This window comes from Phyllostomus discolor, chromosome 11 (assembly GCF_004126475.2).
Source record: "Phyllostomus discolor isolate MPI-MPIP mPhyDis1 chromosome 11, mPhyDis1.pri.v3, whole genome shotgun sequence".
NCBI classification, from domain to species: Eukaryota; Metazoa; Chordata; class Mammalia; order Chiroptera; family Phyllostomidae; genus Phyllostomus; species Phyllostomus discolor.
In genome coordinates, this window is record NC_040913.2 from 57,174,564 (window position 1) to 57,189,440 (window position 14,877).

The 14,877-nt window shown below is 37.6% G+C and overlaps 1 protein-coding gene across 4 annotated transcripts in view; it reads left to right on the top strand.

Moving 5' to 3' along the window:
* Positions 1-14,877, top strand: part of TPP2 (tripeptidyl peptidase 2) — a 122,247-nt gene that overhangs the window by 105,308 nt on the left and 2,062 nt on the right. For 2 of the 4 annotated variants that reach the window (XM_028526286.2, XM_028526287.2), the window contains 4 exons: positions 8,257-8,353; positions 9,340-9,470; positions 11,735-11,942; positions 13,906-14,025. In XM_028526286.2, coding sequence (XP_028382087.1) covers positions 8,257-8,353; positions 9,340-9,470; positions 11,735-11,942; positions 13,906-14,025 — 556 coding nt within the window. Of the gene's footprint in view, positions 1-8,256; positions 8,354-9,339; positions 9,482-11,734; positions 11,943-13,905; positions 14,026-14,877 lie in introns of those variants that run through there. The other 2 variants (XR_003685550.2, XM_036011434.1) reach the window with 2 other exon arrangements.

The window sequence follows — 14,877 nt, forward strand, 5'->3', positions numbered from 1 at the left end:
TCCGATCTGCATTCAGTCAGCTTCCCACACTGTCACCAAAGCTAGCCTGGCTCTTCTCCCCGGCACACTGGGTTTGTGATCCAGCTCTTCCCCAGAGCGCACTTTCCCCAGGGTTACCGCTGTGGGCTGAGGTGCAGGTGCGCACAGCCTCAACCAGGCCACTTCAGTCCCACAGGTTTGGGGGAGCACCCTTCCCAGTGCTATGGGGATGTGCAAGGCCTTCTGCACAACCTCGGGATTGCTGCCTGACTGGGTGGGGAAGTAGCTAGAGCAGCTGCTTCAGGAGAATCCCCCAAACAGTGTCTCTCATTTCACTTTTTCTTTTTGAGAAATTCCTCCTACTCACACCTGCCTCTCTGTACAGTGGCCTGGCCTCTGGCACAGCCCAATTCTCCAGCCAGACCAGGGACTACCGGGGTCAGGGCCCATCCCTGTGAGACCCTCAACTCTCCCCAACCAGTGTCCACAGACTGTGTGGGCTCTCACAGCCTCTGTGTGTTTGCCACTTAGTCCTTTATTCCCCTCTCTGCAACTTCAAGCAGCCAGGTCTCTCCCAGTGCTGCTCAAGCCTTGTTTGGCTGGGGCGGCAGCAGATGAGACTGGGCTCTCTCCCAAGGGCCCTGTGGCAGTGGGCGCTGGGCTTGGGGCTGCAGCTGCCCACGTCCCCACACTGGTCCCTGGGACTTTACTGTCCTGTAGGACTCTCCTTACCATCTGGTTTTTCAATGCCCACTACAATTTTTGATCTCCTATTTTTATATATGCTGTGGTACTGTTGGCTGTTTGCTCTGTTCCTCCATAGTTTGGCTAGGTTTTTCTTCTATGTGTAGGGAGAAGTGGAATCTGCTCTCTCCTACCTCACCGCCATCTTCCTCCCGAGTCTGGTTTTCTGTTTCTAATAGTTCATTACTAGTACAAAAATTCCATTGATTTCTGAATATTGACTTTGTGTCCTGCTACTTTGCCGAGTTCACTTATTAGGTCAAGTAGTTTTTGGTGGAGCCTCTAGGGCTTCTATTATACTATCATGCTGTCTGTGAACAATGATAGTTTTACTTCCTCCTTTCCAATATGGATGCCTTTTATTTCTTTTTCTTGTCTGATTGCTGTGGCTAGAACTTTCAGTACTATGTTGAATAAGAGTGGTGAAAGCAGACACCCTTGTCTTCTTCCTGATCTTCGGGGAGAAAATTCTAGTTTTTACTCATTGAATATGATGTTGGCAGTGGGTTCGTCATATACTGCCTTTGTTATGTTGAGATATGCTCCCTCTATTCCCACTTTGCTGAGAGTTTTTATCATAAATGGGTGCTGGATTTTTATCAAAGGCTTTTTCTGTATCTGTTATTATGATCATGTGATTTTTGTCTTGCATTTTCAGTATTGTACCATCCTTGCATCCCTGGAATAAATTGCACTTGATCATGATATAAGATCTTTTTAATGTATTGCTGGATTGGTTTGCTAATATTTTTTTGAGGATTTTTGCATCTATGTTCATCTGTTATATTGGCCTGTAATGTTCTTTCTTCTATCTTTACCTGGTTTTGGAATTAGGATAATACTGGCCTCATAAAAAGAGTTGGGGAGTCTTCACTTTTCTGAATTTCACTGAATAGTTTGAGAAGGATAGGAGTTACCTCTTCTTTGCATGTTTGGTAAAATTCCATTGTGAAGTCATCTGGTCCAGAGTTTTTGTGTGTCAGGAGTTTTTTCATTACTACTTCAATATCAATAGTTGTTACTGGTTTAGTCAGGTTTTCTTCTTCTTTCTGATTCAGTTTTGGAAGATTGTATGTTTCCAGAAATTTATCCATTTCACCCAGGTTGTTCAATTCTCGGCATATAGTTGTTTATAGTAATTTCTTACAGTCCTCTGTATTTCTGTGGTATCAGTTTTTATTTCTCATCTTTCATTTCTGATTTTATTTATTTGGATTCTATCTTTTTCCTTGATGAGTTTTGTTAAAGGTTTATCAAATTTTTTTATCATTTCAAAGAACCAACTGCTGGATTCATTGATCATTTGAATTGTTTTTTAATCTATATATCAATTCTCTTCTGATCTTGATTTTTCCTTCCTTCTTCTCACTCTGGGCTTTGTTTATTGTTGTTCCTCTAGTTCTTTCAGGTACAGGGTGAGGTGGTTTATTTGGGATTTTTCTGTCTTCTTTATTTAGTCCTGTAATGCTATGAACTTCCCTTTCAGGACTATTTTTGCTGTGCCCCATAGGTTTGGGGTTGTTGTGTGTTTATTTTTCATTTGTTTCCATATACATTTTGATTTTTTCCTTGATCTCATTGCTAACCCATTCATATTTAATACATGTTATTCACCTTCCATGTATTTGAATGTTTTTGAGTTTTTTTCTTGACGTTTGTTTCTATTTTCAAGACATTGTGATCTGAGCACATTCATGATATGATTTCAGTTTTCTTGGATTTGCTAAGGCATATTCTGTGTCCTGCCATGTGGTCTGTCATTGAAAGTGACGCACGTGCATTTGAGAAGTATCTGTATTTGCTTCCTTGGGGTGAAATGTTCTGTAAATATCAATTAAGTCCATTTGATGTAGAGTGTCATTTAATGCCACAATATCCTTTTTGATTTTTTTTTATGTTTGGAATATCTATCCATTGTTGACACTAGGGTGTTAAAATGCCCTGCAATGATTGTGTTGCTGTCAATCTCTTAAAATCCTCTATTTTCTTTATATATTTACATGCTTCTATATTGAGTGCATATATGTTTATAAGGGTTATAGCCCCTTGTTGGACTACTTCCTTAAGTATTATGTAGTAACCTTTTTTGTCTCTGGTTACGGCTTTTGTTTTGAATTTTGTTTTGTCTGATACAAGTATTGCTACCCCAGCTTTTCTTTTTTAATGTCCATTTGCATGTAATGTTTTTTCTATCCTTCACTTCAGCCTGTGTAAATCTTTTGTTCTGAGGTGGGTCTGTTGTAGGCAGAGTATATGCAGTTTTATTATCATTTAGCTATTCTGTGTCTTTTGATGGGAGGATTTACATCATTTATCTTTAAGGTTATTAATTATGGGCACTTATTCATTGATATTTTTTCTCCTGTACATTTGTTCCTGTCTCTCTCTATTTCTTTTTCTTCTTAAAGCTATCCCTTTCGTATCTCTTATCATGCTGGTCTGATGGAGATGTACTCTTTTAACCCCCTTTTTTTTTTCTGGCAGCTGTTTATTTCGCCTTCCATTTTAAAAGAGAGCCTTGCTAGATAGAGTAATCTTGATTGCAGGTAGATCTTTACATTACTTGGTCTGTTTCATGCCATTCCCTTCTGGCTTATAGTGTTTTTGGCTGATAGCTTTATCAGTGCTCCCTTGTATGTTACTAGCTGTTTCTCCCTTGCTGCCCTTAGTATTCTCTCTTTGTCTTTAAATTTTGCCATTTTAATTGTGATGTGTCTTGGAGTACGCCTCTTTGGGTTCATTTTGATTGGCCTCTCTGTTTCCTGAAGTTGAACAACTTTTTCCCACCAAGTCAGGGAAATGTTCTGTCATTATTATTTCAGACAGATTTTCTATCCCTTTCTTCTCCTTCTGCGATCCCTATGATATGAATTTTGTTACATTTCATGTTGTCCTGCAGCTCCACTAAACTATCCTTTTTTTTTCTTTTTTCATTTTGTTGCTCTGACTAGGTGTTCTTTTCTAGTGATTCAATCATCTGTTTCAACTCACTGATTTAATCATCTGCTTCATCTAGCCTGCTTTTATTTCCTTCTAGTGTATTGTGTTCTTTATTTCCATCTGGTTCTTATTCATAGTTTCTATGTCCTTTTTCATGTTGATATAGTGCCCACTAAGTTCCTTGTAGCTCCCACAAAGTTCCTTGTAGTTCTAAGTTCCTTGAGCATCCTTACAATCATTACTTTGAACTCTATGTCTGGTAAATTGCTTGCCTCGATTTCATTGAGCTCTTTTTCTCGGGTTTCCTCCTTTCTTTTGGATTTGGGGTTATTTTTTGTCTCCCCATTTTAAGTGACTCTTTGTTTGCTTCTACATATTAGATTGATCTGCTTTGACTCCCTGTCTTCATGAGTGGCCTTCTGTGGTAGGAGTACTGTGAGACTCGGTGGTGAAATCTCCTTGATCTCCTGAGCAGGGTGCTTTAGGGATGCCCTTTATTCAGTTTCTGTGCTCTCCTATTTTATTTGGGTTTTTATTGTTGACTCGTTTGTTGGTGTGTTCTCCCCTCCAGCTGGCTGACTGAGAGTCTCAACCCCCACCATGTCCTGTATGATGTTGTACAGGTACTAATAAAACAAAGCTACATGGAAAGCAAAACGCACACCAGCAAAAATATCCCTCAAGTACTATAGCAGTATCAATGACAAATGAGCAAAGATTAATCAAGGTAGGAAGAGAAGAAGAAATTTATGTACAAGAAAGGAAAATGCATGAAATGACTAGAGGAAAGAAACATGATTTTGAGAGGATAGAGAGAGGAGAAATAAGAGTAAGGAATAGAAACAAGGCAAAGAAAGGGAAAAAATAAAATTTAAAATGCAAATAAGAGAAAAGGAAGAGTAAAATATGAGACTTGAAATTAAAAAATAGTGGAAATAGGAACAAAATTGAAGAAATCGAAAAATGTTTCAAAAGCTATGGGAAAGGAAAAACACAAATAATGAAAAAGATCAAGGTGGAATCCATCTCAGCAAAGTTCAGTGCTTGCCTGCTGGCTTCTCCTTCTGGACATGCCTCTAGTGTTCTGAAGCTTGTGTAAGCCAATGTTGGATGTTCATCTAGCTCTAGGCAGCCTGTTTGAAGCTATTAGCAACGCAGAGTCTATAGGTTTCTCCTTCAGGCTTGGCTGCATCTGGGGTGGTCCTTGCTGCTCTGTACTGCTGGCTTTTTATCAGCACAAGGCCCGTTGGTGGATCAGCTAATGGCTGAAAGCACCACAGATACTGCCTCCACCTGCCTCTTGCCATTAGTCTAACTGCTGATCCTTCTGTTTCTGAGAGGGCTTCTGGTGGAATTGAGAGGATGGGACCCCTGGAACCTCTTGTGGGAAGTACTGTTCAGACTTCAGGGAAGATGGTGGGTGAATTCACACATATGAGTGGGTCCCAGATTATTTTCCTGAATTCAACAAGGTGATGCCCCTAGTAAGATAGGTGGGACCTCCAAAGCCCAGCATTTGGATACGATGGGGTTCCCAAGTTCTCCTGTGAGGGTGAAGTATTGGTCTCATTCCCAGGAAAATGTATGGAATGGCTGTACCCTAAAGCCAGCCTCCAATACCCCTGAATATGCCTGTGTTGCTGTCTACTGGCTAAAGATAAGACACAGATTGGGGGAAAGTAAGAAAGTCCTGCTATGGACTTTCCTGTCCATACAGGAAAGTAACAAATCCTGCTATGTGGGGCAAGCAGGATTTCAAAAGGTTGGCAGGTGGGATTCTAGAGTATGGGGCTAGGAGGCTTTCAGAGCCTGGAGGGGGGATGGTTTTCCCACAAGGTAGGGTCATTGTTTTTCCCCTGGGAGGGGCTTGCTCTGGTATGGTATTATATCCCAGCACCAAGAACACAGCAGCCATTCCCTCATGCCTCTCTCCAAAGATTCCCACTCCTGTCTTTCCTCCCACAACTGCAGATCATGCTGCCCACCCATCAACTGAGCCTAAGGTGAGTGGCCAGGAACACGAAACCTTTGTGTTGGCCTCTTATAACAAAAGAAAAGGGGGAAAAAGGTGGCTTTGTCTTCAGCAGGCATCTTCTTTCTCTGGTGGGCAAAATTAAAAATCCTATGGCCTTTCTGTGTGGGCAAGTGATCCCAACACTGGCACTCTGCCTAGGAGCCCAGTCTGAGGTCTGGGCCTCACTCCTTTCTGGGGGAAGATCCCTCAGCCATGCAGCCTCCTGGACCACCACCCGGGAAATTGGTGCCAGCTGCTGCTTATAAAAGCAGTGCCAGCCCTTTTGGAGTCCCTGCCCTTTCTGCCAGTCACAAGGTGGTTTCCACCCATCCTTGATTAAGTATCTGCTCCTCAGATAGTCCTCAGTTGTTTATTTCAGGTGAATATTCCCTTCTTTATTTTTATTCTAAGTGTGGTTCTGCTAGGCTGTGAAAGATAAACTCTCCTACTCTGCCACCATCTTGCTGCTCTCTCTCAATTTGAGCTTGTTGAATGTTACTTCATTCTTTGTATAGCTTCTGGCAGTTGAACCATGTTCTTTGCCCATTTTACTACTGGTACATCAGATTTTTCTTTTAATATAAAAGATGTTAATGCTCTGTGGTACTTGTCAGAGAGTTTTCTCCCAGCTTATTCTTGACTTTAGCTTACTTATTACATAGAAATTTATTTTATGTAGTCAAATTGATTGCTTTTTCCATTTGTGTTATACAATATTTATTTTACCACTGATTTTCTGTTGGAATTCTCATAGTTTAATATGTGTGCTCCCCTGCAGTCAGGAGGTCTTACAGAGAGAGCAGATATTGTATTTTGAAAATAATTCCCATTATAATGTCAGTTCATATTCAGACTGACTTTGCCACTTAAAATTACTAGGTTGTATCTCCACCAGGAGTTAAAGTCTTTAGGTCAGTATCTGGCTGATCATAGGATGTTATAAACAGTTGAAAATACAATGTTAATCATTCAAAAGTGAGATTGCAGAGATTGACTTCTGGCATGACAGTGATGCAGAAGTATTCCAAGCTGGTTGCCGTCAGCTCCCAGTCAGAGAGGTCTTTCTTCCAAGGAGGAGTGGGATTTCACTTTTTCTCATCTAGCCCAGCTGCTATTGGTGAGGCTAAATTCCAAGGAAATGTGTTCAAGAAGTGGGGGCTCTTTTCCTCTGCTCAGCCCCTACTTGTCTACCTTAGTTATGGCACTGCTGAAGCCCCCTGTTCACCCCTGCCCCAGCTCAGGAGGCAGTGGTTTCGTGTCAGGCAAGGAAGCCAAGAAGACTACAGGTTACTGCTTCCCATTCCACACAATCAGGAAGAACTGGCCTAGGTTTATTCAGTTTCCCCATCTGAGAACATAGAATGTCTCTTCGTTTGTGGGGGTGCTCTACCCATAGAGCTCCCCTGGCTACTGTGGATAAGAGTAAGTCTATGAAGACATGATCTGCTTGGAGAGGAAAGGCTGGCCAGTCTCTCAGAGGAGAAAGACGTTTAGCCTCTCTCTCAATGGGCTTGTATTGAGTTTAGCTTGCATAGGGTTGCGTATCAAAGAAAGGAGGTATGGTTTACAGATAACATTCTGGGATCACATGGGTCCTTTAGAATCAGGGTCTGATAGGGTGATGCCAATCAGCTGTAAAACCCTGGGAAATAAACTTATTTTGTGCTTGGACCCTTAACATTTAAATTAGCAAAGCAGGTTTAGCAAAGCAGGTTTCACAGGACTTGAGGCATCCTTTCTTAAGCCTGATTGTCCCCGCTGGGAACTGCCTGTTCAGGCATAGGGCTACACCCCTCTTCAGCATTGTTTCAGACGTGAATCAGGTGGGGGAGGCAAGGCAGCCAAGAGATTAGGAGACTTTTTACGGATAGAATGAGGACTATGAAAAAGCCATGGGATGAAGGTTTTTTGTCCCTTCTCCATAATCCCCTAAATCCTTCCCTGATGGTCCTTTTGTGACTCTATCTGTCCTAGATTGTTCCTTCCTCGAGGAATCTTACCCGTCATTGACTGTACAGCCATCTTCCAGGGACCAAGCAGGGTGAAGTAAAGGGGGCAGAGGCTGTGCCCCTCCTGAGAGGATGAGTTTTGTCTCCTTAGGGCTTTATGGTCCCACGGTCCCCTAGCCATGGGTACTTTTCACCTGTCAGCAGGGTTACAGCTCCTGAAACCAGGCAGGACAGTTCCCAACATTAATTTATTCAAGTCTTCAGATTTTTTTTTTCACAAAAACTTAAATTTTTCTTCTATATCTTGGACATTTCTAGGTCTTTATTTTTTCTTGCCATTTATGATTGTTTTTCCTCTTTATAGGAAAGCTATTGATGCTTATTTTTATCTTCCATCCTATTGAACTTTTACTTGATACAATTTTCATTTTTATTTTATTGGTTTTCTAGGTAAACATATTTATGCTAACTGCAAATAATGATAATTCTTGTCATTAGGTATACTTATATTTCAAATTGAAGCCTTATGTTATTGACTGGAACTTTAAAATAATGTTAAATAATAGGAAAGATGGAAATTTTCTTTCTAAAAGAAATAAAATAATTGTTTTCTCTTTCTTATATACATAGGCTGGATTCTAGTGACATTTATAATGAATTGAAAGAAACTTATCCTAATTATCTTCCTTTATACGTTGCACGACTTCATCAATTGGATGCTGAAAAGGTTGGCTGTGATCATTTTCAATATGAATATCTTATTTTGTTTGTAATATTATATAAAGCTGTATTTTGAATTAAAAGCAAAGTCATATTTGACTGACTTTCATTGAGCTAGTTTTATTTATGCTAATTAAGGAACCTGGTCACTACTATAAGTTTAATATTCTTGCCCTTTGGTCACTGGGAGGAGTAGTAGTTAAGATAACCTACAGGCTGCTTTTTGATGTTGACCTACAGAGCAAGGAGCAGAGAAGGTGGTGGTCCTGGACTGCTGAAAATCTAAACACCTTTGGGAAAAGAAGAACCCCTACTTTGCATTAACTTTGTTAAAGATTATTACTTTTAAGAATTAACTATAGTTCTAGATTTTCTTAGCATGAACCAGCTCACATTAGTAATCATGGTAGTAGGAATGTGCTAGCCATAATCAATTAAAAATTATCAAGGGTTTAGAGTGAACTAGAAAATGTTGTAAGGAAACCTACCTCTAAAATATTTGAACAAAAGAGAAGTAAATTGCTGAGAATACCACAAATGCCATGAAAATCATAGTCTTCGTTAGTTATATTCTTGTTTACTTTCATCTTTGTGTTTTTAATAATAACTAGAATTTGTTTCATCAGCTCGTGCTTATCTTATGTTTTCATGTGGCTTGTGGCATGGTACTGAAGTAATATAGCCAATCTTTAAAATCTTTTTTAAAGATACCCAGAACAAGAGTTGCTTTTGTGGAAAACACTTCACATTTTCATGAAATCTGTCTTTTGCTTATTCTCACCATTTAACAGTGGGGAATATAAATTAGGTGTTTTCCTGTCTAAGCTCAGCTTTTGTAGAAATGCTGACAGTTATAAATGTCATGGAAGGAGATGGCGCAGGGCTGCCTGAGCTAGTCCCCCTCACACTGAGACAGTGTGACAGTGGAAATGAAAATACTTCATTGTACTCATTGATACACCCATTTTCTTTATTTACTTCTTTCCTCTCCAGGAACGAATGAAAAGGCTCAATGAAATTGTTGAAGCTGCAAATGCTGTTATTTCTCATATAGATCAAACGGCCCTAGCAGTTTATATTGCAATGAAGACTGACCCCAGGCCCGATGCAGCTACTATAAAAAAGTACCTAACCAGTAAATAATCTTTCTTGCATCTCATTTCTTAGTTACTTTTTTTAAAAGTAGGGATTGATATTATTGAGAATATTTTCCTGGTATTTGTTATATCCTCACAAATAGAGTTATCATTATTTAGATACTCCTTCCTTAGATACTTTATAATAATTTTCTTTAATCATGTTGAGATTGTAGAGAAAGAATTAACCATCTTAACATGATTTCTTTACCATCTGATGCTATTCTGGTGGAGAGATTAGAGTAGCTGTGGACAACCAATCCAGCTACTTGGGATTTATATGAACTGGCTTTGTGGAGAGGGCAAACACATAACACCCTAAAATTTTCAAACTGTTTATTGGGAAAAAAAAGTATTCATTTTGTAATGCCTAGCAAAGTAAGTGATGAAAATTAAAATTAGAATAAATCCATTATCTAGCAACTTCTGTTTTTATGGAACTGGACTTACAGTATTACCTGGGGAGAAGGGAAGGAGAGAGTTTATAGTTTTGCCATTATGCACCCTAACATGATAGATAAAACAGAGAAGCTGAACTGGGTGTAGTGAGTGGTATGATTCCTTCTGTATGAGAGTGGGTTTCCAAATGTTGGTCCAGGAGTCCAACAACTCTTTCACTTGTACCCTTCCATGAACTCTTACTATCACTTCATAGTGATTCTCCCAAAATCAGTTTTTTCTCCATCATTTGGTTTATTTTCAACTTAGGGGACTGTTGACTTATAAGGGTAGATAACTTGAATCTCTCCGAGTTATTATAACTAGTAAACTGAAACTGTTCAGGCTTCCTTAATAGTACTGTAATTTCCCTTAAAGATTCCATCAGCTCCTATCAGAAATTTTTTTTCTTTATCAAATACTGGCATTCTAAATGGCTAGAACTCTTAGCATTACATTGTTTATACTGATATTATGGGATCTTATGAACCTCACAAGTAATATTTTTCAAGTAGAATAAAATTTATTCAAAGTTGGTTGTTGGCCATCATCAGCACCCTTTCACACTTTCCAAAAGAACAGTCTCAAAATACTGCCATTTTGTCATTGTTATGGTTAATAACAATAATAGGGAAGAGTATAGCCACTATTTATGAAGTGCCAATAAGGTATAAGGGATTACTGGGACATATGAAATATGATGTCTCACTTAAATTTAACCCTCTAACCAACATGCAAAGTAGGAACATATTTACCTCATTTTTATAGAAGAAGAAACTGATACTCTGAGAGATTAAATGCCTTGTTTATGGCAACAGTACTAGGTAGTGGCAAAGCCAGTATTCAAATGAGGATCTGTCTCCCCAGCCTGTGCCCTTCCATTTCTTGATAAGCAACTCCTTATATTCCTATCCTAATCTTGAAACCATTACAATGCCTCATTCTTTTCTCACAGACTCATTGTCTTCACAAGCATCTGACATGAGTTGGGCAAAATGGCTCAAATAAGCAAGCATTCTAGAGATAAACAGTGCCCCCTGGATTATAGGTTGTTATATTTCATTCAAGAGGGACTTGTCTATTTTGTTCTAGGCATTGTTCTGACATTTGGAATACCTTAGAAGAAAATAAAGATACCTGTCCTGGAGCAAGGCAGTTTACAGTAGTGATTAAGAGCAGGGATTCCAGAAACAGACTAAGTAGCTTAGAATCCTGGATCTGCTACTTTCTAACTGTAGGATCTTGAACAAATTGCTTAATCTCTTTGTGCCTCAGTTTCCTCTTTTGCAAAATGGGGATAATTAATAGTATCTTATTCATAGAATTATTTTGAGTATAAGTGAGTTAATATTTTAAAATGGTAAAACAGTTACTCCTGTCATGTTCACAGTAAGCATTATATTTGTTTGCCCTATACATGCAAGTTCATGACTAGAAGAACCTCTGTACGTCTGCACAGACACAAATACGTAGTAATTTCTGTTTATCAAAAATCCAAACACTTCTGATTAAGAGTTACATAGTTGACAGAAATTAGAACCAACTAATTTTCAGCTTTATTCCTTATGGCATTCTGTTTCAACAGTGTCCAGCTGTCCTAACTCATTCAATCTGTGTAAAAATAGTGGTTCGTTTGATGTTTATTAGAAATAAGGAATTTTATTTGATGTACAATACAAATATATATATAGCTGCATAAGATCTCTGCAATTGTAAATATTAAGCAAAAGAATGCATGGATTTAATTTCAGATAAGGCTGTACTTTTAAAGAAATGCCACTGATCTGTGAAATTTTTTTTGACTTGCTGTACAGTGACATGGACAAACAAAAATCCACCCTCGTAGATGCCCTTTGTAGAAAAGGATGTGCCCTGGCTGACCATCTTCTTCAAGCACAGGATCAAGATGGGGCTGTTTCAAGTGATGCAGAAGGAAGAGAGGAGGAAGGAGAAAGTACTTTGGATTCTCTAACAGAAACTTTTTGGGAAACTACAAAATGGACTGATCTTTTTGACACTAAGGTAACCTTTCCACTACTTGTTTTTTGGACAGTTTTTTGATGGTTACTTTACAAACTTCTCTTGTGCCCTGTTACCTACTGTTTACTGTTTCCTAGTTACTGGCCAGAAGAAGAAGAGAATAAATGTAATGAGGCTAAGCTTGGTTCTGAAGAAAACATGTTAGTGATACCTTATATTTTTCATACCTGTTTTAAAATTATTTTTAGTTATTTTAATCTGTCTGCAAAGTGGCTATTGTATGTGGTAGTGTTTTGGTTGTTAAGCCAGCCAGTTATGTATGAAGCTAAAATTAAGAACATCTTCTAGAAATTGTCTTCATGCCTTCCCACATATATTTATGTGCTAATTTTTCAAGGGTTAGGAGAGGTGATACCCTGGTTAGTTTAGATACTATTTTTCACAAAAACTCTTTGACTTCTAAAAAATTATAATCTTGATTTACAACTGATCAATTTTAAAACTCAGTTTGGAAAAGTAACTTTGATAAATATTTGGATTCTGGTTATAAAAACATTTTTTTAAATCTTCACCAGAGGATATTTCCATTGACTTTAGAGAAAGAGAGAGAGAGAACCATTGATGTGAAAGAGAAACATCGATTGGTTGCCTCTCATCCTCACCCCAACCAGGGATTGAACTTGCAACCTTCGGGTACACATGACAACACTCCAACTAACTGAGCCACCCGGCCAGGGCTAAAAACATTTTTAAATCCTTTTAACTTTCTACCATAAATCTTAAAGTAGAGATTATATAACTACAAGTTTTTGTCCATCTTTTTTTCTTCTGGAGATTAAAAAAAAGTAAGTAAAATCAGTGGAATTCTCCTCACCCAGCATAAACAATTGTTTTAATAGAGAAATGCTTATTTTTAGGATGAACTATGGTAATTTCTAGCAAAGAACTCTGGAATTAGGGGGAAAATTCTTCCTGTGTGCTTCCCATTTTTCTACCACAATACAGTAGCATATATGTAGAGGGAACTCAGTTATATTCTGGAAGCTGCATCAGAGGTGAAGAATTTGATCTGAAATCAGACCACTGGAGTTTGAATCCTGCTTCTGCCACTTTTACCTATGTGATAGCATTCTGATGCCTCAGTTTCTTATCTATTAAGTGAGGATAGTCAGTGACACTTCTTTTCATAACTTTTTATGAATGAGCATTAAGTATATGGGAGAACCTCAACAGTGTTTGTTCTTACAAATAATCATTGCATGTCTAGTTTATAACAAACACTAGAAAAAGATTGCTGCTGAAAAAAGACCAATAAGATCTTAGTCCAATAGAAAGTTGATGAACATCATAATAAAATTGTTATAAACAATTCTATTTTTCCATAATATTACTGTATTAGTGACCTGTTTATATTTATAGCAACAATTGTTGAACACTTTGCTTGGCTCTAGAACACCAATAAATTTGATGGGATTTCTTTCTTTGAGAACATTCTCCACATTCTAAAAGTGGAGGCCAAAAATATAAATAAATGGTTACAAGTATAGACACATAGTTAAAGGTACAGAACTTGTATAAAATGAAGTAATGAAAGGTTTATGTAATCTGATACATATGTTTTTTACTTTTATCCTCTTTTGTAATTTTGGTAATTTATAATGACTGTAGTTTGTAATTCTACCATAATTTGCATTTTTGCCATCATTTAGGTTAGCCCTGCTTCCTTTTTCATGAAGAGGTATTTTGGCATGGATTTCAACAGCTAGTGATTTATTATAACAATTTTTTTCCCGAAGATAAATTACCATAAATTATCTGTTCTGTGGAATACCCACCTCTTTTGAAGACATAAATTGTTCTTTTAAGTTTTTTGAAATGTACTTAATATAACATTTATTTTTTAAAATTATAATTCTGCAAAAGCTTTAACCCTTTCATTATTAAAGCTATATGCCTTACAATGTAAATATTTCATAGATAAGCTTTATCTTATTCTACATTATAGGTTTTGACATTTGCTTACAAGCATGCGTTAGTAAATAAAATGTATGGGCGAGGCCTTAAATTTGCAACTAAACTTGTGGAAGAAAAACCAACAAAAGAAAACTGGAAAAATTGCATTCAAGTAAGTGATGTTTAAATTGTCACCATTAAGGGTCAATGCAGTACTGCATAGTAACAAGATAGTTAAAAAGCTTCATGGTAGTGATATAATAGTACTGACTTTATTGTGACTTATTATTACACTGATTAATGTAATTTGAACTGTAAAATAAATTCATGAAGAAACAGTAGCTATTTAAATTTTGCACTCCTGTCAAGAAAACCTGTATTTAGTTAGCTCTAGGTGTTTTCAACATAGGCACAATGCATTATGAATTTTGTACAGAAAGAAGATGAAGTTTTCCTTTATGAAGGAAACAAGTAATTCCTTTAAATACAGATAGGCTTAATTTTAAAGTGGTTGAACTTTTAGAGTTTTCTATTTGATTTTATTGTTCATTTGAGATAATAGGCCATTATGTTATTTTTCCATATATTGTATTATATGCAGAGAAATTCTGTGGTTATCCTTTTTGCAGAAGCTAATTGTCAAGTATAAAAACTAACTGAATTGCACAGAAATTATTTTAGCTTCACTTTGTCTTTGTACATGCATGCATGGAAGGATATTGGGAGGTTGGGAAATGTTGGTTCTGTCAAATATAGCCAACGGTCTACTCTTTATATTTAAGGTATTCTTTGGATATAAAACTGTCCAGTAGGTTCCTGTGGAAATTTTTTTTTATTAAACTATAGGTTATCTTTAGACCTTTTTTGTGTACCTTCACCAGTCACTTTAAGTTATATGACATTTTAAATTAGCTCCTTCAGATCTTTGAATAGGTTAAGAAAACTCTGGAATTGTTAATAAGTCCAGTTTCATTGTGTAGGCTCTAATCTGCAAACTCTTATATTTATAAAGCCAGTGAACCAC